This window comes from Anas acuta, chromosome 5 (genome assembly GCF_963932015.1).
Source record: "Anas acuta chromosome 5, bAnaAcu1.1, whole genome shotgun sequence".
NCBI classification, from domain to species: Eukaryota; Metazoa; Chordata; class Aves; order Anseriformes; family Anatidae; genus Anas; species Anas acuta.
This window is the reverse complement of record NC_088983.1, coordinates 47,922,526-47,946,175: the sequence shown is the minus strand read 5'-3', so window position 1 is coordinate 47,946,175 and position 23,650 is coordinate 47,922,526. Positions and strand designations below refer to the sequence as shown.

The 23,650-nt window shown below is 34.8% G+C and overlaps 1 protein-coding gene across 6 annotated transcripts in view; it reads right to left on the bottom strand.

The window, feature by feature from the left end:
- Positions 1 to 438: 438 nt before the first annotated feature.
- The window catches only part of PPFIA1 (PTPRF interacting protein alpha 1), a 58,376-nt gene continuing 35,164 nt past the window's right edge, over positions 439 to 23,650 (bottom strand). Inside the window, exons 17-30 of one of the 6 annotated variants that reach the window (XM_068684590.1) lie at positions 22,381 to 22,532; positions 21,614 to 21,786; positions 18,280 to 18,373; positions 12,949 to 13,030; positions 12,635 to 12,835; positions 11,768 to 11,830; positions 11,233 to 11,259; positions 9,382 to 9,557; positions 9,207 to 9,304; positions 7,344 to 7,519; positions 6,855 to 6,923; positions 4,223 to 4,388; positions 2,928 to 2,998; positions 439 to 1,911 (exon numbers count right to left, since the gene is read on the bottom strand). In XM_068684590.1, coding sequence (XP_068540691.1) covers positions 2,940 to 2,998; positions 4,223 to 4,388; positions 6,855 to 6,923; positions 7,344 to 7,519; positions 9,207 to 9,304; positions 9,382 to 9,557; positions 11,233 to 11,259; positions 11,768 to 11,830; positions 12,635 to 12,835; positions 12,949 to 13,030; positions 18,280 to 18,373; positions 21,614 to 21,786; positions 22,381 to 22,532 — 1,536 coding nt within the window. In that variant the 3' untranslated portion in view covers positions 439 to 1,911; positions 2,928 to 2,939. The remainder of the gene's footprint in view (positions 1,912 to 2,927; positions 2,999 to 4,222; positions 4,389 to 6,854; positions 6,924 to 7,343; positions 7,520 to 9,206; positions 9,305 to 9,381; positions 9,558 to 11,232; positions 11,260 to 11,767; positions 11,831 to 12,634; positions 12,836 to 12,948; positions 13,031 to 18,279; positions 18,374 to 21,613; positions 21,787 to 22,380; positions 22,533 to 23,650) is intronic. The other 5 variants (XM_068684592.1, XM_068684591.1, XM_068684593.1 and 2 more) reach the window with 5 other exon arrangements.

Sequence of the window (23,650 nt, the reverse complement as noted above, 5' to 3'; positions counted from 1 at the left end):
GACTAAGCAAGTTTACTCTTCTGTCTCCTCATCTGCACAAGAAATATTTTACAATATATTTAAATTGAAATAAGCAGTCCTATTATGACTCAATTTCTCACTGGTTCCCTAGACTCCTATGTTTCTCCCCAAATATCGCTACTGTCAATATCATTTTATTAACAAAGCTACTATATAGAACAGCACTTCAATCTTCTTCACATGGATCAAAATACACTAATGTTGTATGATAGATTGCAGGGGGGAGGGAGGAAGGGTAAACCATAGCTCTAACTACTAGAAGTAGGCAATAAAGCATTTTTCTTCTGAAAATTGTTTTTCAAAAAACTGGTGACACGAACTTGAACAATCTGAAGAAAACATCCCTTCTAATGTAACATTTTTCCACCGGAGAAGAGCAAAATTATCATTTGAAACAAGACCTACAGGGCAGCAAAGAATCATTAAGATGCTTTATTGACAAATATCCACTCACCGCAAAAGTATCTGCCTGCATACAATTTGATTTTAGCTTTTCAATAGTGTTTTATTGGCAGTGGAAAATGCATCAGTACTTTATTGAAAGAAAGCAATAAATAATACTGTGATAAAAATAGTTCAAAAGTAGACTGTACATATTGTTACATAATCTGAAAATACACAAAAGATTAATAGAAAAACAGAACAGTAACAATGAAATTGTTTTACAAGCAAGTTAAAAGTGGAAAACAAAATAAGAAAAAAGACATGCTATATATATTGTTGCATAATAAATAATGCACCATCTGAACGGATTCTTGCTGGCTTTTTAATGTGCCATTTACAAGTGTCAGATACATTTTTCTACTCATACAGTCCAAAATGGCTACAACCATCCAAATTGAAATCCAGACAACTCTTTAGAACAAGTTTACAAAACACAAAAGATGACTTACATAAGAAAAGTAAGGCCTTTATTAGGAGCTGCACTGCTTTAGTTTTCAGCACATTGTACCTTCATCTTTCACTAGTCATTTGACATGAGACCGCAGTGCTTCACGATTGGTCCATTACAACTAGTTTTACCAGCATCTTTCCACAAGTGTTTTCAGTCAAAAAGACCTAGGACAAAAACTCTCTCTGTGGCCTGTGGATTAAGACCAGGAATTATTACGAAGTCTATCCTCCTCAGTTAAGGAAAAAACATTCTTGGCTTATGGCTTGTTTTCAGTCACTGTGAAGATATGCTATACAAATACAGCAGAGACAGAGTTATGACCGAGTCAATCACTTCTAAAATGTGTTCCATAATGTTCTAGTTCTTCCCAGCTTTCAAAACAAGTTATATTTTAATTAAAGACAAATTTCCACTGCTTGACGATTCCTCTTTGTGGAAAGGTACAGTTCCAAAAAGAAGAACAAATATGTACCATACCTTCTATGACAACATATACTTGTCTGAAAAAAAGCTGGACTTGTTTTCAGGTCTAGCTAACATTTCCAAAAGACGAAATATATACTGCTTGGTGTCATGATACTTGTACAAAGGTATTAAAATCCTTTTCACCTTCAGTTTCATTATTAAAAAACAATGATAATTACAGTAACCGCATAATTTACAAAAACCCTATATTATTTATAGGGACATATACATACAAGCATTACAGTACATTCAGTTGGAAAGACTAAAATTAGAATAAAAATCAGCAATGACTTGATTTGTAGACTGAATAGAAACAGAAAAAAGTAAGTAACTATATAAATGAGAAGTCACATAAATATAAGAAACATTTAGATTCTAAAATATTTTCTCTATAGTACTCATGAATTTATTTGCTAATTAAAAACTCTGTAATAAAATATCTCAAAGTGTCCATTTAACAAGTATTAACAGGTTACGGTTTCCAAATGTTCAAAATGCTGCATATCACCGGTAGAAATAGTGTGGGTAAACTGTAAAAAAAAGAACAAAAGCAAAAAAAAAAAAAACCATTAGCAATTTCTTGAAACAGATTTCCTTCCAAGTTCCTCACAAACAATTCAGTTATGTAGCATTCATGCTTCAAATTATTGCCATGCCATAACGTATACAGTTTTATTGCCTTCTTGAATTTTCAGTTACAAAGTAAAGCACACGAAGTCACATATTTTCACTTCCTAGATTTTCATCCTAGGTCACCTGACTACAGAAATTTCTAAAACAGTGAGGATAAGTAGTGGCAAGTGGGCGGGGGGGGGGGAAATACTCAAAATTTTGATGTTTTAAACTAAAAAGATTTCAAGATGGCCCCTTAACTGACAGATCCACACATTCTGAGTTGTGATAAGTTTCCCTCATCAATATTTTATACATAAGAACTCTTCAGAGCTAAAACTTGTGTGAAAAGGTTCAGGATTTGAAGAAAAGTGTATTAACAGATGTTAAATTCCCTTGTGTTATCAATCTGTCTTTTATTGTTGGCACTGCTCCACAGGTACCCAAATTTTAGACTTCAGGTAGCTAAACCCAACAAAACTAAGTAATCACAATGGTACGGAAAAATCCAAGAACTAGAAAGCTATGCGGTTAACCCCTAGAAAACAAAGATAATAAAAATTAAAGACTGAAATAATCTAAACTGCAATGTCACACACTATTTTCTTTCCTTTATATCCCTAATTTAGTTCTTTTTCCCTTCTCCCCACTTCCACTACTTGTTTCATCCAACTTTTGATTTCAACACTTTCTACAGTTATTTAGTATGTGTCCTTTTTGAAGCTGTATAGAAAACACTTTAAATACAGTAACTTACAGAAGTAAATACCAAAACTCAGTTGTCTTTGTAAGAACAGCTGTGGATTTTGAATATAACAATCTACCCTTCAAACTCAAAAGGATTTTGTAAGCGTGTAAATTCATTCTGTTAAAACACCTGACATTTTACTACATAAATAGCTGCTTTACTATTATACCTATCCACTTTACTCACCAGGAGAAGGCTTTAACAGGAGTAGGTCCTTACTGTAGCAGAATCCAATCTTTGTGTTCCTGATACACTGCCTATTCCAAGAAGCATGGGAAGACATGCAGAACACAGCATGCATGTTAGTTTTCAAAAAAACACAGCAGTGTGACTACAGCTATTATGCTCACTCAAGTCTAAGGTTACAAGTTAGAAAAGCTGAGTTTATTGTACAGTTTATACATTAACCACTTCTGGTTTCAGTGGCTAACAAAAAGTTTCCTAAAAAAACTGCATGTGAACTAGCACACAAACTGTGCAAAAGTAATTTGTTTTCTAATTTATATACATATTTTAATACAGTAAAAAAAAAAAAAAAAAGGAAAGGCTTTTACACACAGAAGATTTAACTTTTACATATTTTTTTCACATGAATTCTGGAATATATTTTGTTCTAGTGAAAATATTTAAAATATACAGCAGCTCACATATTAGATAGTCATATAAGGTGCAAAGTTTGCTTCTTTGAGCTTTACTCAAATACGCTTTTCAGAACTTGAGACAACTGAGATTATGAACAAATTCTCATCCTGCCTATTCTAATTAAATGCATTTTCTATTCATTTTTACTTGTAGTTTGTTAAAAAAAAAAAAGTGAAAGTTTATTCTCCTGCTATCCAGAAGACTGATTTAAAACTGACAAGATAATTCATGCAGCACTTGATCAACTTTCATTTCCAAGTGTTTTTGTGGTGTTTTCTTTCCTTTTTTTTTTTTTGAAGGGGGGTTAAGTTTTTTTTTCCTTTTAAGTATGGGGGGTACCTATATACATATACATCATTCTAAGAACTGAATTAAACAGTGGTTTCAAACACACTCAGTTAAATGACCACTGTAAGAAAAGTGCACATTTTACTCTAGTTGTAATATACACAAAATTACCTGTGTGTTTATTTATACCCTTTGCTAAATGTATTTTACTGCATTTCAGAAATGGGACTTACATAGGTCTAATTGCTACTAATTGGAAATTGTGCACAATGTTACTACAAGACTTCTATTAAAACGTCATTTTGTTCCCCTAGCTTAATAAAAAAATTAAATATAATTCTCATTTTGTTATTTCAATGAAGCAAAAAGTAACTCCCTATCTAGTTCAGTTCCCTGGAATTATAAAGCACCCAATGGTTAAACAGTGTTACATATACAATCATGCACAAGGCAGATGCTTTTATGGAGCAAGAGGCAATTGGAACTTAATTTCTCTGTAATTTCAAGCAAAAAAAAAGTGCATCGTGCTTAAAATAATACAAAGTCAATACCATCAATCTGCATCTTCTTTGGCTGCATAGAGGGTGAAGACATTGAGGTTGTAACTCTGAAATTTGCAGGAAGAGTCTCTGCTGATCCAGCAGCTAAACCTCTTATGTCCTTTGGTCTAAACTTCTTTCTCCATGAAGGTGCTCGCCTAAAGCTCTTATCATCATCCTGTTAAATTGATAAACATCATTAGCAATTCAAAACATTAGGATTGTTACTGACATTAAAAGGATTACTGACAGTGTAAGTAAATACGCCATGACTGAAAGACTTAGTTTTCAGAACACTTCAGCTCTAGTAGCTGCAGAGGTCTCTGTTTTCAACAATATGCGCTCATTTGCTGGAGTGTAGGCATGTCACCTCAGTAACTATGGAAATTCATGTGCTTGGCACATCTAGGAAAACCTTTTTGTACTTCAAATGTTTTTACTTCATGATTTGCGGTAATCTGTAAGAGTCATATCATCTAAGAATAAGTGAGTGAAGCAGATCACAGGAACTGCTTTGGGAACACTGAAACATAGAGGCTTAAGCTGAACAATTGTTTTTAACTGTAAATTCTGTCTTACAGGAATGATGATACATCTCACATTACAAATTACAAGAAATGATAGAATGATAGTGAGGACAAAGATGTAAATGTAGTAAATACTTTATTGCTGTTCAGTGTTTTGCCTAAGCACTTAGGAGTACTTATCTTGTAATTACCCAACTGCATTCTCTTCCAATCATACATCTGTGTCTTTCAGAAATACAACACTACACCTTAAATACAAGGGTTTAAAGCCTGCTTCCAAAGACATCTTTTGCAGTGAATGTTAATACACAATATCCACTGTGCACCTGCATTTGCCAGCTTCACTTTTAGAAACAATTCTATCTTTTTAATGTTATTTTACATTCAATTTGTCCCCTTTTGGGATCAAAATTCAGAGACAAGCATCTGCATTATTTGTAGAGATCTTCATGATGCTCAGAGCAGAACACCTATTCCCTCAAAGCTCCTTCTCTTGCATCACTACAGAAAAGTAACTTTTATAACTATCAAGCTGCTTTCTCTTGATATTATTAAAACCTTAGTACAGATCATACGAAGAACAGCTGCTAGGATGCAGCACAAAAGGGCTGCAACAAGTCTATTAGGCAAAAGAACAAGGCAAAACAAAGACCTGTCACAGCAACATACTGGTGTACACTTCACTTTGTAGATCCAAAAGCAGTTTAAGCAAACACTTACACATCCTCTATCCTCTTCCTAATACTAACATGAATGTTTCTCATGTATCATAGAATTGTTTCCTGATATGGTTAACCACGTTAGTTATTTTGCTACCTTAGTCATAATCTGAATCAGTTCCTCCTATATGTACTACCACAAAAATTCCCATTAGCACAGAGGTAGTACAGAGTTCAGACTCACTTGTCGAAGTAATACTAGCTTGCAACTGTTCACTGAATTAAATCACAGAGCAACTTAAAAGCTTTTAAAAACTTAAAAGATTTAACGCACTCCTGCACTAATGCTACAGGTTCACAGGGACTACAAAAGTCACAGAACCATAGTATGTCCTGAGTTGGAAAGGACCCACAAGGATCATAGAGTCCAACACACAGGACCATCCCCCCAAAAAAAACAAACCATAAGGCTGAGAGTGTTGCCCAAACGCTTCTTGAACTCTGGCAGACTTACTGCTGTGACCACTTCCCTGGAGAGCCTGTTCCACTGCCCAACCAACCTCTCAGTGAAGAAATTTTTCCTAGTGGCAGCTCCATGCCATCCCCTGGAGCTACCTAAATATTACCTGTTGCTGTTCCCAGAGAGCAGAGCTCAGCGCCTGCCTCTCTACTCCCCTCATCAGGAAGCTGCAGGCTGCCATGAGGCCGCCCCTCAGTCTCCTCTCTCCCAGGCTGAACAAACCAAGGAACATACATCTTGCCCCCTTCATCTTTGTTGCCTTCCTTTAGATACTCTCTAATAATTTTATGTCCTTATATTGCAGTGTTCAAAACTGCACATAGTACTTGTCAGGCCATGCTAGTGCAGAATCTCACACCTAGTTTGTTACAGCTTTCTATTTGCTATGTTTGAATGAAGTTTATACACCCCAAAAAATCAAGGATTACTTGATAAAAAGTAATATAATATAAAATAAAATAAAAAAAATACTTTGATGAACGTGTATTTCTGTTGGTCATGCTATACCAGTATTAACAAATAATAAGGCAAGCTTTTATGAAATACACTCAAAATTATTTGAAATACTATTTTTTATAACAAAGGATTGAAATAAACTACACAGTGGCTTTATGGAGTATACTTCATTCATATGCAACACTAGTCACTGATTTTCACACATTTCAGAAGAAAAAGTGATTCAGCCAAAAGTGTGCTGCTAGAAGACGTTAACCATATGAGCTACAGAACTTGTATGTCACCTCACACTTTCACATTCAGAGTTATTTTACCTAAATACATAACACTGCCATATTCAGAAATTCATAAAGAGTTTCAAGTTAAGACTTCTGTGACAACTCTGTCAATAGCTTAACAAGGGTCAAGCTAAATTCTTTCACTTCACAGTTCTGATAAAGTTCCTAGGACCACAGGACAGATCAACAGCTCATGTAACTTACTTCATCAAGTCTTCTGTCAGTGCCCATAACAAGAAGATTATTAAATTCCCTCTCCAGAACAGCACGAGCCTAAAGTTTACAGTAAAACAAAAAAACACAGAATTAATGCTAAAAAGCTAGTGAATCTGTATTCATTTTTATGAATAACCTAAATCATTTAAGACCTTCCAATCAGATTAAGGAACATTCTTTGTATTTGGGAAGTTACAACATTGTAACTTTCTGACATGGAAGTTAGTTTATTTCTTGCTCAAACTGAGTTATTTCAGAATAAAAACTAGCAAACAAAAAAGGTTAAGTTTTACTCTAATGTGAAGATGGACTATGAGGAAAAGATATAAACAATATTCTTTGTTCAAGCAGATTTAATAACTGGAAGTTAGTAAGCAGAAAATACTAAGTAAAGCACAGTTATATGCTTTTCTCACTTATCTGAGAAATAGTCACTTCCAATCTTAACCATCGACCATAAAAGCAATTTTTCCGTACCTGTGTGTTCTGAGTGGGTATTTGTAATAAGAGAGCTAATGCATTGTAATCAAATGTTTCATCTAAGGCCACAAGTGCACCATGAACTCCACTCTCTACAAGGTTATTCGCATATTCCTTAAGACCAATGGACAATACCCAACGAATCATTCTCTCGTTGCTCCAGACAAGGACATCTAGGAAGTAAAAAAAAAAAAAAAAAAGTTTATATAACGTAACTTTTCTGGAAAAAAAAGCAGTCCTTTCTTGATGTGTATTCTGCTAAACAGTAGCCCTCAAAGAATTCTGTAATTTAACATTTAACATTATGAACTAATCTGCCCCTGCAATTTTGGAGTGCATGAGATAGTCTGAATTGGAAACAAAACTCCACACTCACACCCCAAACACTCTGTGTTGGATCCTTTCCATACAGCAGTTTTCATTGCAGCCGTAAGTACTGGTTCTTGCTCAATCTCCTCTCTGCCTACAGAGGGAGTTTCCTGTCATGCTAGTTTTGAGGCAAGTGAAGCAGGGAATACTGTTCATGCAGGTGGGAATTGTCCAAGATCTTTTATTGTACACCGTCATTCTTAAGGGCTTGTTACTCACAACAGACTAAATATTTTGTGTTTTCCTACTCAAGAGAAAAACCCTGTTAACAGTTTGATACAATTCCTACTGAATTTGAACAGAAAGCTTTACTACAGTGTTTTATAATTTTTATCTACCTTTTAGTTCTGACAACATCCAATTTAGTAATATAGGCTTATGCACACTACTACAATTTTCTGCAATCATAATTTTGAAGTGGAAAGTAAACGTATTTGAAATTTGCTTGAAGGCATTTCATACAATAACAGTTCAAAGATCAACATAAGCTCATCTATGAAGTAGCAAACACTTTTTAAATACCAATATTCAAAAAAAAATATGTTCTTATTAGTAGGTGTTGTGTTGTTTTTGTTTTTGTTTTTTTTACACTATATTTTTTACCTATACCGACTGAACTGTTATAACCCTGAAACACGCTGCTTCTGATCTGTGTCTGTGAGCATTGTTCCCAAACAATTCTGAGGAGCAATTCAAGAGTTAAATGTTACAGGAGCAGCTCCCTATAGGAAATGGATGGAGCTATACCATTTTATACCATTTAAGGAGGCTAAAAAAGCTTATCAGCCTCCACACAGGCTTGTTTCATGCCAGTTAGTTGCAGTTCCTGGGAACATTTCCAGGTGCAATCAGTTCATTAAGACAACAACCAAAAGGCATGAACACTTTAAGAGGAAAGAGGAACAAAGGGCAGAGTCTTCCAAGCAAAATCTCATGTGTGATAACCCTAAAATTTCAGTCTAAGATGTCAGAAAACACTTCTGATATTGGGCAGGGAAGAAAATTTGTATGTGAAGTTTTGGAAAACTCTTTGAATTCCCACTTTTCTTCTTCATTGCCTCCTCTCTTGTTTAACACTCACCATGAATGTCAAAATATAAACACTTACGTCACCTGGATTTTTTTTTTTTTTTTTTTGATAAAGTGGTAGTTAATAAAAATTACCAACCACAAGCAACAATGAAGTTATGTAGGTGAAGTCAACACAAAGAATATTCAAAATTCTCATCGTCCTACAATGTTTAGTTGTGGTTCAAACTTATTAAGTTTTATTAAGTTTAAAAAATGCCTAAATTTGTAGCATCTCCCTGCACGAGTGAATAAATTAATGATATATTTCCTGATTCACCATTCAGGGCCCAGATATCTCCTGTTTAACACAGATATTTTATGATTTCTCCCTCCAATGTTCTTTTTATTTTAAACATGTTTTTGAAGTAGATCGGTGAAAACAGGTAGGATTCAGACTGAGGTTAGGGCAAAATCATTAACCTTTAATTTCAGCTTGACTTTCTTCTCTTTTTCTTTCAAGTTCTTTTCGATCATAGTTCAGTCTTCGTAGGCACATAATTCCACACTGAAAACTGTTTCTGTTTAGAGAAGAAAAAGATATTTAGAGGTAACAAATACTTGCTGTAAGTTTAGTCTCCATATTAAATCTATTTACCTGTGAAAGCTGTCCACCATTTTAAGTTGTCCACGTAGATCTTTTTTAGTTAAATGATCCAGCATTCGAGCATCAACAAGACATTCCATGAAATAGCTGCGATATTGAGGGAGCCCCAGACTTGGGAGCCATTCATTGCCAATCCACTCATGGTTCATATCACCATATGCTAACGTCTGTTTTTAAAAATTAAGTAATAAGCTTATTAAAATGAGAAATAAAGAGAAAAGGTTTTTTTAGATAACGTGTTTTAAAGAAAAAGATAAAACAATACCTATGGAACTTTCAGCCTGTAAAGATACACATATTATTTGATATTTTTGATTTGTTTATGTCTTTGAAGAAGTCACCCTCATGAAGAAAACCAAGTTCATATGAGATCAGTAAAAAACTGCCCTAATGTATTTCATGTTAAAGAGTATGAAAAAATTAAAATCTAATAAAATCATAAAAGACTAAGCTATACTGTTTTAGGTAGTAGGAGCCAAAGAACTTCATTTTGTTAAGATGCTGAAAATACTGTATTTTCTTGAAAATTTGGGAGATATTTTTTAAGCACAAAAATACAAGGTATCTAAAAAATAACTGCAGCGGGTTAATACTCTTAACCATTTTCAGGAAGTGATCCCAATCACAAGAAAAAGTGAAAAAAGCTCACTACTGTAGAACCAAGAATTGTTAGCCCTTACCCAAAAAAGACTTCCTTCCCTCTCCCTACATGTTCGACCTGTTAAATCACCAAGTATTTTTTTGTAGGAAATTTCTAAAGAGAAGAGAATTTATAACTATGCATCCAATCACTCCTTAAGCAACAAAAAGTAACAGCTGTCTTTTTTCAAAAGTTGAGGGTAATAATTCATTTTCACTGTGCAAGTCTAAAGCTGTATTTTTTCTCTGGAGTAAAGACAGCATCTTCTAGAAAGAGGCAAGGCCACACAGAAATGCATTTCTTCAAGCCCTTACTAGGTAGCTGACTGAAAGATCATGCTATTCTTCTAATAGGGAGGCAAGCTATGGGTTATCATTGACAACCTGCAAATGAGTATTTGAGAAGTAGTTAATGGGACTTAAACAGGTTTAAGCTGGAGGGCGGCCAAGCGAGAAGAGACTACACCATCCAAAGATACGGGTCACAGGGAAATCCCAAGTTTTGTTTACATTTCCATATAAAATACTGAACTATCTCAATCCTGAAAATACAATTAGGATTTGTCACCACCCTAATGGAAAACAATCAAGGAGGATTAAAGAATTAGTGCACAGAAATCTACTTATCTATCTAGGCTCAGTATGCAGTACACCTATGATGGTGGCCAGGCTCAGCAGAGACTTTCTGCATGACTGATACTCTTGCAGGACTTCTGGCTTCCATCCCCCACCAAAACATTCCAGTCTTTACATCATTACATTATTTTAATTTGACCCAGTATATTAAATATACAGAATACTACAATGCTCATTAAGAATGAGCAACTTTATTTTGGACATTCATAAGCTTGAGAACAAATATTTTGGAAAGCTAATGATAACGAAGCCTTCTGAATATTCTTCCCCTAACAGACCTATCACAAAAACTTCATGCATAACTTTTGGGATACACAACATAACAAAGCATTTCACAAATTTTCCACAATTAACCACCAAATCTTGGAAGCAGTAGAAAACATTGAAGCTTCTAAGTAACCTAAAAGTCTCTCCTAAGTATATACTACAAAAACACACAGTTCCCCCTTCTCCCAGTCCAAGCCACACCAAGAGTCACTAAAACAAACAACAATGAAAGAAAGATTTTTTTCATGCTGTAATTATCGTGACAGTTTACATATGATCTATAATAATAAAGTTTCCAACCTGAGCCCAGCTTCCCTCCTCATCTTCCTGTTACGTGGTTAGAAAAGCAAAAGAACACATGTATTAGTACTTAAGTTTAGTAATGAGATCAAAAAGTTAAAGATGCACTGCAAACTCTAAGTCTACTGCATACAGACAAATCTACATAGTGCAAGCATCATGCATTGTGAAAATTATACAAGACACCGATTCTTCCATAAGAATTTGGAAAAGCCATCTACTGATTAACTTTTCCCGGAGAGAAGAAATTTCTGCACAAATAAATCAATTTGCCCATTAAAGGAAATCACAGTTCCCTTTTTCAGATTAGGGAATTGATTATTTTTTTTTTTAGTCTTAAAACTGTTCTTCCCCTTCTGAAAAAAATGTCAAGATGCAGGTTACAAGGTTAATGATTAGAAGAAGTCATAACACAGAACTTTACTGCATTAATTTTTAGAAAAGATAGAAAAAAGACCAAATGATCCTTGATTTGGTAGTTAAAAAAGTGAGAAAAGCACTCTAAGGAACAGAAGTGGCAACACCGTAAACTAACCGTTTGTTGTGTGGCTGTAAGATTTTCCATTTCTTCATGTGTTACCCAGACATTTCCCGTGGTCTAACATGACCCCACAGTGAACCAATCACATCCAATGAAAGGAAAGCAGTAACAAAGAGGAAAGGTTGCAGAACATATAAGCAATTGGTACACATAAGGAGCAGGCATGGGCAAAAGCAATGGTTTCTGGAGTCTTTAAGTATAGGCATATCTGTCTAATGTGATGGCATAGGCTTTTATTCTATTAGTATAGATCACTGTACTTCAAAAATATTAACAAAATTGAATGTGATAAATAACTTTCACTGACGTAATTAGTGAACAAGCACTTGACCATGCTCTAACCCAAAAACCACATCTGTAGTCTAGAACATAATCCCAGGAATCTCAAAAATAACTTTAGATTGTAGAACAGACAGACTCATAAAACAGAACTTATACTACCTTGAATTGTCTAACTGTATTATAGTACATAGAAACAGTTGGACTCCTACTTTGTGTAGTTTGAATCATTGGTTGGAATTAACGGTCTTGCATTCATGAATTGAAAAGGCCTCCAACTATTTTACAAGTTTCTCTACATACATGTATACCTCATGTGTATTATAAATCTTTGAGGCCAAAAGCAGAAGTAAACAGCACATACTTTAGGTATTTTGGATTATGTACTTACGCTGATATAAACTGCTCTTAAGGAAAATGCAGTTGTTACTTCATTTAATTTCCAGAAAAGTTAGAAACATTCTTAAATACTAAGGTTCAAATCCTTTTGGTTACATACTTATGGTAGATTTTTTTTTTTTTTTTTTTTTTTAGCATTCCAATGGTCCTAAAAGATGTCAAATGCTGGATCGTTTTCCTTACCGTCCTTGAGGTGGGAGGGGCAGACGGACTTGTTAGTGACATGATCTCTTGAATGGCCAGCCTCAGCTTCAGCCTGTGCAGAGGATTACTAATTCCAATTTCACGCTGTATTTCCGTATCAGACAAGGCTGACATGATAGCACCACTTTTCACATTTGCTCGGCAAGCAGCCACATACCAGGCTGGCATCCCTACCCACAGCTGAAACACAAAAAAGGAAGTTATCAGAGCTGGGAAACACTTCTATCCCCAAAATATTAACTTCCTTAAACATCTGTACAATCATTATCATTTATTCTGGAGGGACCACTTACCTCCAACCACACAACCACTGTAGGTCCATCCCACTGTGCAAAAGGTAAGCCTTGTCTTCTGGCTTCCTCAAGCAGCTCATGTCTACAATAACAAATATTTATTAGTAACAAAGAAACTAGTGTAGATACCAATTTAAACACTATGATCAAAAGCCATACAGGTACAACAATCTAACTGCTAACGCAGGCACAGAAAATAGACAAGGACTACGTAGTGATGTAAGCTGAACCAGACAGGAAACGTCTGTGTGGCAGAGATGCCAGATCTTGCCTCTAGGAAACAAAAGAATGATCCATGTCTGAAGCTGCTACTGACACTCAGGCCAACGCTGCCACTACAAAGTGGAGGTGTCTGACTTATTTGTCAGTAGGATTCTCAATTGCTGTCATTTTCTGCTCAGCAAGTTAGAACCAAAGTAGCCATTCTTCAACATGCAGATTCAAAACCTGTGGAAATGTACAAGTAGATCAGATATCTGTGCCACCAAAGTAGTACTATCCTTCAAGATGTTCAGGCTAGAAATCAAGACAGAAACTATTTAATTGCTAAACTTCACTCTGCAACAGAAAGCCTGTCAGAATTTCAGGCATAGCTTTAGACAACTATTGTATTCAGACAGCCACACTTCAGCAATTAAATTCTGAAAGGCTATGTACTGAAACTCAGCTTTGATCTTGTTAAGATTACACCATTTCCTTTGCTATTCTGAAACAGAACAGACTGAAGTTTAATATTGACAATTCAGCTTACAGAAACAATGGAAGCTCACAAGATCCCTATAAATAGCTTCCAAATATGTTTCATAAGCCAACAGACAAAAACTAGTGTTGCGTGTATAGCATGCAATGCTGCTTGGAGACATCTGTCTTTAAAAAAGAAAAAAAATGAAGTCTGGAAAAAAAGCATATTTAAGCTGGCTTTGAAAGCCAGTTGTATTTGGTTTAGTTTCCACTCATCAGAAGTTTAGAGAAACAACTCCATGTAACTGGACAGTGTTTTTACTGTTTTTGTTTTTTTATTCATGCTTGCAAGTATAGAATTGAAAAGACAAGGAGCAAAACTACAGATTCAGGATTTTCCTTTGTGTATTTATCATTTCCTCACTTTAAATCAAACAAAATCTCCCTGACTCTCAAACTGTATCACTGAGGAGAGTTAAGATTATAAAACATTTAAAAATTACACATTTTACACAGAGCACCTTGAAATGAGATCATCATAGACTAGTAGCTTTTGTTGTTGTTAATGCAAAACAAAATTCATGTCTTCTAGACATGGCAGCATACTTAGGATTCTCACATTATACTGATGGTTAATTAAATACCACAAATCAATGAAGTAATAATGTACTAATACCTGTTTTATCAATACACAGCACTTCACCTGCATATTGATCAATTCCTAATACTCTAGAAGAACCTTCCAATACTTCATCCCAATTAGATGTGCTACCCAGGAATGAAAAAGAGGAAGGAGGGAGGAACTGTCATATAGCTGGTTATAAATAACCAAATGGATCCATTTTAAGATCTAATAATATCGAAATAGTGTTCAGCAATTAGCAGCTCAATGGCTAGATTTCACTGACAAAAAAAAAAAAGACTAAAAGCTAATATCTATTATTCATGTATTTCATAGACACATGTATAGCTAAAGTGAGAATAAAGGATCAGCTAATTCCTGCTAGCACAGAAATTAATCTTACAAATTACTAGCCCTAAACACACTGCTTTGCTTTATTACTTGTACTGGGTCTAGTAATTTCTTTTTCTGTTTTCTATCTTCATATAAGAAAGATGCTATAAAATACTGCTTGGTAAGAACATAATAAAATGTTTAATACTGTATTTGCCAGAAAGGAATACAATGATTTTTCAGAGGAGTTAAACTTCAAAACTGGTGTTTGTCTTCCTTTTGAGTTGGTACGCTAACATGCCCATGCAGCGAGGGAGGTGCACTAGTGACAAAGGAGTGCAGATATACTGAAGCAGCCAGAAGATAACAGGAGGGCATGTGAGTGCTGCCTCTCTCCTTCCCCAAGCTTAAAAAGCTGTTTGGGGGCACTGTAGTTCAGAGAGTTGTAGTTTCACTGGCCTCCCTGCACGCTTTAGGCTAAGCGTGAAACAGTAAGTGATTTGGGGATGAGCAGGAGAGAGAATGTATCAAAAATAGAAGATGATGTTACGATGCAAACTTTAAACTTGGTGGTATCACTATATGCAGAAAACAGTTGTGTTGCTGGAGGGCAATGTTATGTGATGGAGCCAAATGTGTAAAAATAACAAATAAAACAATGGTTATAAGATAACCTTAAGCAGAAATCATTCAATAGATCCAAAAAGCAATGCTTCCATGAGGTAGAATGTTATTTGCTGAGTTTGTTCATATACAAGAAGAAAAGCTCACTTTGATGGGAGGTCATTAAACTGAGAATTCAAGACAGCCAAAGGCATTTCATGGGAAGGATTTAAAGGTAGATGCTATTGGTATTTACAAGTGATACATCTGTTTTGTTTGTGTTTTTTCCCCCCAACAGCACTTTTCCAATAATTACCTTCCGATTTCACCAGAAACTCACTGTGTTTGATCAATGCATAATCAGACTGCATACAGATTGCAACTGACATGCCAGTTTTGTTTCATACCATCCAATTTTACATGGCATCCACTGTATAGCTTCTTTTAAGGAGAGTTACCTTAAACTTAGGCTAGCCTTCCTTTCTGATAAACACAGCATTAAGTTTGTTGTGTTGTACACAGAAAAGCACAAATACAGTTGCAAACACTGTTAATAGTACAGCTCACAAAGATGAACAGCACTGACAGAACACTAAAGCCAACATACATTTAGTAAGCAAAGAGCAAGTTTTATAGAAATACATCTACCTTTAAATTGATTTGCCATGACTATTAACAATTCCTAAGCAACTTTTAAACCCCAAATTCTAAAACTAATTCCAACTAAGATTTAATATGTTCTTTACAAAAAATTCACACCATGCAAATTAAGACAAGGCATTGTACCAGCATTAAGACATTGGATGTATTTCAGCTACACACTTTCACAACAAATTGTATATCTAGTCTCTCTTCTCATAGACTTTTTTGAAATAAGTTAGCACGTCTCATATATTACTATAAAATCCAAACAAGATTTATCACTTCACAATAATCCTAACAAATTAAATATAAACTTACCCTGATTTTGCACTACCACATCAAATGGTAAACAAAAGGAAAATAAAACAATAAAGAAAAGTATAAACTAAGATTAAACTGAACCCAAAGGCATACAAAAAGACAAATAATATGTATTAATTTAGTTCTGTGGCTACAGATAGCTTTTTTGTTAGTAAAGACACTGAATACTACCCTCAGCCTGCTTGTGTGCATGAAGAAATCAAAAAGATAAGCAGGCAAATAGGGATTACAATGACAACTATAAATACAACTAGTTACTAGCTACTTTTTTTTTATTTATTTTTTTTTTTAATAAAAGTAACAAAACATCCCAAGGACACAGCAAGGGATCTTTGGCACTTGTCAATATTGCTTCCTGTATTCAAAATTCTATCAGGATCCTGAAACAACCAAATCAAAGAATATTTCTAAGATTTTTAAATGGTAGATTTGCATCTCCATGAAGTTCAAAGAGCTTTGTTGCTGCTCGCAGCAATAAGTACTATACATTATAAGAATCTTCATCAATATAGTTGTTTCATACCCACTTTCACTGAAATATCTAAACTGTAGATACTTTCCTGTAAATACGTATGTATCCATATTTAACAGCTAGGCAAGTCAAACTGAGAAGTTTTCACTTGTCAAATACAGACTGTTGCACTTTAAGCAACGAACAAGGCAGCCGTGATGTATACTTTATGTACTGGTAGTAAAATTTTGAAAGACAGAATATGTTTACAAAGAAAATTTATGGTTTATCTGCAACTGCTCTTTTTGCATTTATAAAAGACAGTATAGATTACTCTACTCTAGAATACAATTTGTTGCTGGTATTGAGAAATATCTATATCGTTTGAAGAACAGGCCTACTGCTACTTAGACGTGACCAGATTAAAACAACTTATTCAAGCAAGACATTGTACAACTTTAAAGCTTTGTAGAAAAAGGAAAATATCAGATCATAATAACGTGTTATTGCCTTCGCTCTAACAGTGAAGAAAAACAGCTGAGCTTTGTTATACAAACAAAACCACATTCCATTCTGACTTTTCAAACTACCACACTGCTGGTTTTCATTAGAAGCCAACAGGCATTATTTTTATTTGCTAATAGAACTTAGGTACTGCAAGAAATCTCTCTTGCGAAGATGTTTTTAGCACACTGTCTTTTCAACATTCATTCTTTAATCTTCAGAAGGCAAGTGAAAAAGCAAGACAGTTCTGATCTCAGCTTTTTTTTTTTAACTGAAAGTAATAACAGCTGGACAGAATAAAAGCAACGGAAGTACAAAGTAGATGGCTCAGCTTTGGGTGGAAAAATGCAAAGAATGCCTGATCCTACTTGCATAAATTCAAGTGCTTCCTGTATTACCATATAAGTATTAAGTCAAGACTTCTACTAGTAGCAATATCTATTTCTCACCTACACTTATGAGTCTTTGCTTCTTCTAAGTCTGGGAATAACAAAACATGCAGTAGATACTCAGAGGTGAACTTTAAACCAAGATTTGCTTGAACACATTCTGAAAAAATTCATTATTAGGAAAAGGTAAATGCCTATCTAAAAGGATGGATCTTCCCTAAAGGAAGGAAAGAGTCGCAGTTTATTAAAAATGAAGAAATGGGTATATGGTAGAAAAATTCAGCTGTTACAATGAGCAAAAATATCAAGATAACCTTAAACAGAAGTGGGGGTGGGCAGAGGGAAGGGACCAAACAATCAGCAGCTCTAATACAGAAGCAAATACATTCAGAAGGATGACTGTAGAGAACATTTCATGCTTTCACACTGCACTCTGTGGAACAAGTAGTAATGAAAGGCAACACTGGAAATTTTTCAAATGAGTTGAACCCAAAGCAGGTATTAAATATAACATATTGTGGGAGGGTTTGATAAGAGTCTGCTTCTTATCTCCAAGTTTATTACAGCATTTAAATAAGAACTGCTTCATCACTGAACTTCATTCCATACTTACCAAGACTACACTACCATTAATGTTCTTGAAAGTTAGTTAAAAAAAAAATCTGCAGAAGCTTAATAGCCACAGCACCATACCAGGGAAAAATGCCTGAGAACAAAACTGAAAACAAAGCATTTTTAAACAAAGCAATACCTTAACAAAGAATTAAAAATATTTGATAACTTACTTTTTCTGCATTTTCCTGTTTTTTTCTGCCTGACCTCCAAGCTTACTGAGACCTAATGCATCCTGAGAGGAACTATCTGCTTCTGCCATGCCAACTGCAAAAAACAAAGACATAACACTTACTATCATCTCAATTTTGGCCACATACTTATAGATCAAAACATCACTATTGCTTTCCTGAGCAAAAAATATTTAAACCTTTATAATATTACTGATCAGAAACATACACACTGATTTTATCAGGCAATTTCATTTCATGCAAGTGGCAGAAAGTTTTTTTTTCCTGTCAGGTCCATAAAAGTCAAAACAGGCTGAGAGTTTTGTCTAAGTATTTATCGTAATCATACTTCATAGTCTAACACTCCTTTGGTTATCATATCCAAATGGTAAGGCAACATATGATTATTCAGACAAAACCCCAAAAATGTATAAACAAAGATTCCAACTAAAAGATCAGATACAGAAATAACAGTGATTGTGGTGAATGATGGAGTAAGGGCAGGAAGAGAAATAAAAACACTGTGCAAATACTCTTCTTAACATTTTCCTGCTTGTACTTCAGTCTTGATGGCAAAACCTTCAGAGAGAAGAGTTTTACTGGAAATTGATCTCAAAACACTCACATCATATCTAGGTGTTTGAACCAGGAAGTGATGCGATGAGAATGCTTTGCTGGAAATTCCAAGTAGTGACTGTACCAAACTGGTTGGAATATTTGTAAGGGAAATCATGCAATGCTTACTAGACCTGGCAAGTATTTTCACATGGATTAAGAAGACATAATTCATCTCTAGTAGACTACAGTATAACTGGTCTTTGGATAATGCAGTTACATCGAAGTTACCAGTTTTCTGTCTGTTTCAGCTGTATAGCTTCATTTAACTTCATTTGTTTTGTACCAACTTCAGGTGTTATAATAGCAATAAAGTTATAAAACGTATGAGCAAGGTTAACTCTAAGACTTCTAGGGGTATAGAACAGTATTCCAAAGCACCTCTTGGGAATTACGTTACCTCACTGGTGAAGTGTGGTATTTCTCACTTTTGGCTTGACAAAGGCTTGTCATTTTAAACAGACATGCTCCTGGGTTGCAATATTTATTTGTAAATAAACAGGACATTGATAAAAACATCAATGGCCATGCTGTCATTCTTAAGGAGTGAATTATTTCATTAGCATAGATGACATACAATGAAAGTAACCAATGTATGTATTTTGCAAGCTACGAATAATATTGCTTTCTAAAAATGTCTGTTTCTTGGTAGTAAGCCGTAGCCACTGCACTGTTAGTCACACTGGTTTTCACAGCACTCCCTGGAAATTAACCTACCCCAACTTCATCAGCTGCAGTTATCCACTGACTACATGGCACTGCTGAAGCCTGCAATCAACTTTTCATCACACATGACTACAGCAGTAGCTTTATGCAAACTATCACTATGATAGATGTTAAAGCAGTCTTCAGATCATTTTTGGTGAAATCAGATCCAAAAACTGGAAGAGACCATGTCAAAACAGCTTCTTCCACACACAAAAAAAGAGCTTTTACAAAAGAAATGCAAAAGAGATAATTTGCCAAATATTACATTTCATCTTGTTGATGATCACTTATACATAGTGATAGAGAACCATTCTAGTATTGCCTGTATTTCAACAACATTTGTTGTGCAATTCCAATGCAGAAATGTATTGTTTTGTTAAAGACTTCTGGCACACTTAATGACTTTTCTAAATAGTATATGATAAAGCACTTAGAAGATGGGATAGTTCACATATAGGAAATGCACAAACTAATTTCCATTATCTGCAATGGTAAATATGTTCTGGCGATGATTTTTCAAGTGCATGTCTGAAGGAGCATTTAACACTGCTTCAGAAGGATTTTTATCTATCAAGTAATCGATGACCTGCCTCGTTTATGTTATGCAAATGTTATTCCCTGTTTATGAAATGTGCTTGTTAGTGGTGATAGTTAAGAAACTATAAGTTTAAGTTAAGAAACCAAAAGGCACTAAAATCAAGATGGATGCAACAGCAATTTCACCCTGATATTTCTGTGCTAATTTATACCAATACTTGCAAAATATGTCCTGCTAGCAAGATGTTGTCTTAGCTCTACGACATAAAGACACTACTAGTGGTCTTCGTAACTGCAGCCACCTGACTACTGAGAAACACACTGTTCAAGTCATCCTCTGCCAAACAGCTGCAAATGAATTTGAAAACCATCTGATTCACATCTGCGAATGTGAATTCCTATTAAGAATGCCCAAAATCTTTAGTTACCTTGTTAAACAGAACAGTTTTCTATTTTATATGCTCCATAGTATTGGTTGTTTTGCTAGATTTATGCACTATCGTGCTGTTGCTAACTTTATACAACTTGTCCTTCCTTTATTCTTCCCTTGTCCTGTCCTTTACTCCATTTATTATTTCCACATTATCAAAATCTTATGACTATAGCTTGACACTGGTTTTCCTCAGCTCAGCTGCTGATTGTTGGCAGTGAGTCGCATAGTCATTAGGCAAGATTTGTGACAACTAGGAATTTGCTGAAAGGCCCCACATCACTCATGGTCATCAGGGGGACTAAGTACTGTCTGCTGGAGAACCAGACTAGCAATAAAAGCAACAGGTAAGAGTTAGCTTGTTGTTCTTAGCTCAGCTATAACAAGCATACAATGGCTGGAAGCTGTTACGAATCAGTACACAGCAGAAAATAGTAACTACAAGATGCCATCAATATATGAAAAGATCCTCCAGAACGTAAGGTTAAAAAAAATGAAGCAAATGATGTAATAATGATCCTCTCCAAGTCAATATCAAACCTTCTTAACATAAATAAGCCAAAATCCTAAAGATTAAGTTTAAGCTCTAAAAGCTTAGCTTCCTATAATTATATGAATAGGAAAGAAATTTGCAATAAGGTTTTTTGTAAGAAGGTTTTGAAACAACAGCAGTCCTGGAAATTAAAATCTTGAAACACAGAACAAGATAGTGTTTCCTGTGCTACACTGTAAAGGTATGTTATTATGAAGGCTACATAAATGTCAATCATAGTCAAATGTTCAAAGAGCAACATGTAGTATGTAAGAACCACATTGGAATAAACATGCTTTCATAGAGAAAAACGCAATCAAAAAATACCCGACTTGCTTAATTTGAATACTGCTTTCATAAAAGTACCTACGAGAAGATTCGGTATGTCTGGTTTGAAAAAACATTCTGTGCATCAGCATCAAATAATCAACAATAAACACGCATATATACTGATACATAAACCCTAAAGTTCAGTTTTTCATTACATTTATTATGTAAAAAGAATGCAAACCAACCTTGTCCTAATGTTTCCTTGTTTGTTTGTCCAGGTCGTCCCTTTTCTTTCTTACCAAACAAGCGTCCAATGGAGGATTTGATCCCCTTCTTTTTGGGGGCCTTATGAAGGGAATCTTGGCTACTATTGCTGCTACTAGGATTACTTGCTTGCCCATCTTGCGAGCCTGTTGAACTTTACAATTAAAAAAAAAGTCACGCTATTTTGTGTACAACAAATTCACTGTCATAACAGTGAAAGACAACATGTTCTCATGCGAGTTACCAGAAGCTCAGTAATTCACTAATAAAATCTGATTTCAGCTATTAATGAGTCTCATGAGAAAAAATGCATCTACTAAAATGCATGTCACTAAATAGAGAAAAACAAGAAAGAAAGTATTTATATATATAGCAAACAATATTAAGTCATTCTTATTTCTTGAAATAAGAATTAAATGTTCAAAGTGCAATTTAGAGAAGCCAAAGCTGACAAAAAGTTCCTTAGAAATTGAGGCAGACAGAAGTTTTAAATTACTTGAGTAGAATCCATCCCAAATACTTAAACACCTTGAAGAAAACAGAAAAGTATGGTGTCTAACTAAAATTGTTTTTCAGCTTCTTTATTCATATCTAAGATGCAATTTATGAAAGAAAGAATTCTGTATCCTTCCCTTCTGAAATTCAGCCCTATAGGCTGTACAACTTTGCAGTTTTAGAATTTTATTTTGATAATGTGAAATACCAACTGTGTCACTACTAGGGTTGACTCTTATTCATAGCCACTTACTTTCTTATGTCCCTGATATCTTCATGGCTCACTGTATGCAAAGCTCCTTTTTGGACTCTGTCCAAACGCAAAGATCGAGGTGAAGAAGGAGGGGATGTTTCACATTTTATTGTAGTTTTATCATCTCGTACCTCTTCTCTAGAAGCTGGAGACTAATGGAAAACAAATGAAAACTTGGTGTTAGTTGGGATATGCTAAAACACAGAAACAGTATTGGTGTCACACAAAAACATTAGAAGGAAAATCAACGATTGTCATCTTAAGAGATTACTCTTGGCCTTACCATTCTGCAGTTACCTGGATTTTGTTTGACTTTATGAATTTGGTTACCTTCACTGACAAACCGCTAAATTTCAGTTCTAGCTAGTGAAATGAGTAAGTAGTAACCATCTTGTATTGATTCTCAGATCTGAGAACTAAAGCAATGTCATCAGCTCCATGAAACTAACATAACTTACTTCAGTTATTTAAATAAGTGCAAATACAGAAAATCAAAAAGTCCTGGGAAAAGATAACATCTCATTTCACATTGTTATTTAGACAATCAACAAAATTATCACTTCTATGATGCCAGTTTCTATACACTTGTGGCCACGGCTTAGCTCAAAGTCTGAATAACAAATATTAAAGATTTATTCCTGCATGTACTAAGAGATCTTTGAAATTAAATACTGTTTCGTGAAGATTGCAGGGTATTGATTACAGACAGAACACAACACAGAAGTACTCCACACACCATCACAAAAAAAAGAGAACAAATCCACACTTCCATTAAGGTAAACTGTTTTATGTTTAATATTGAAATTTATATAACCTATCTTTATTATTTGGTTAACCTGCAAATGCTTATTCGTGTTCCCATTACCCATTAATGAGCTGGGTAACAGGGAAGGAGATGAAAAGGCACATCAGTAAATAAACTAAAGGTTTTACCTTTCTACGGTGCTTCCTTAAATCACTAGGCTGACAGATGCGTGCAAAAGAAAAATTTGGAAAAGCCATATTTATTGTAAACTGTAGTACAAACTGATACAACTACCACAGACAAAATACATTACGGAGAATTTAAACAAAATTACAGCAAGGACGCAGAGAAAAACAGAGTATGAAGTACTCTAGTAGTAAATCAGAGTACTTGAAGATGGAAAAGGAAGAAAAAATCAAAATTTATACTTGATTAATCAAAATTTATACTTGATTATCTACAGAAGCATCACAGACATTTCAATAAAGCGGTACCATCGGCAAATTAACACACAAAATGTGTGTT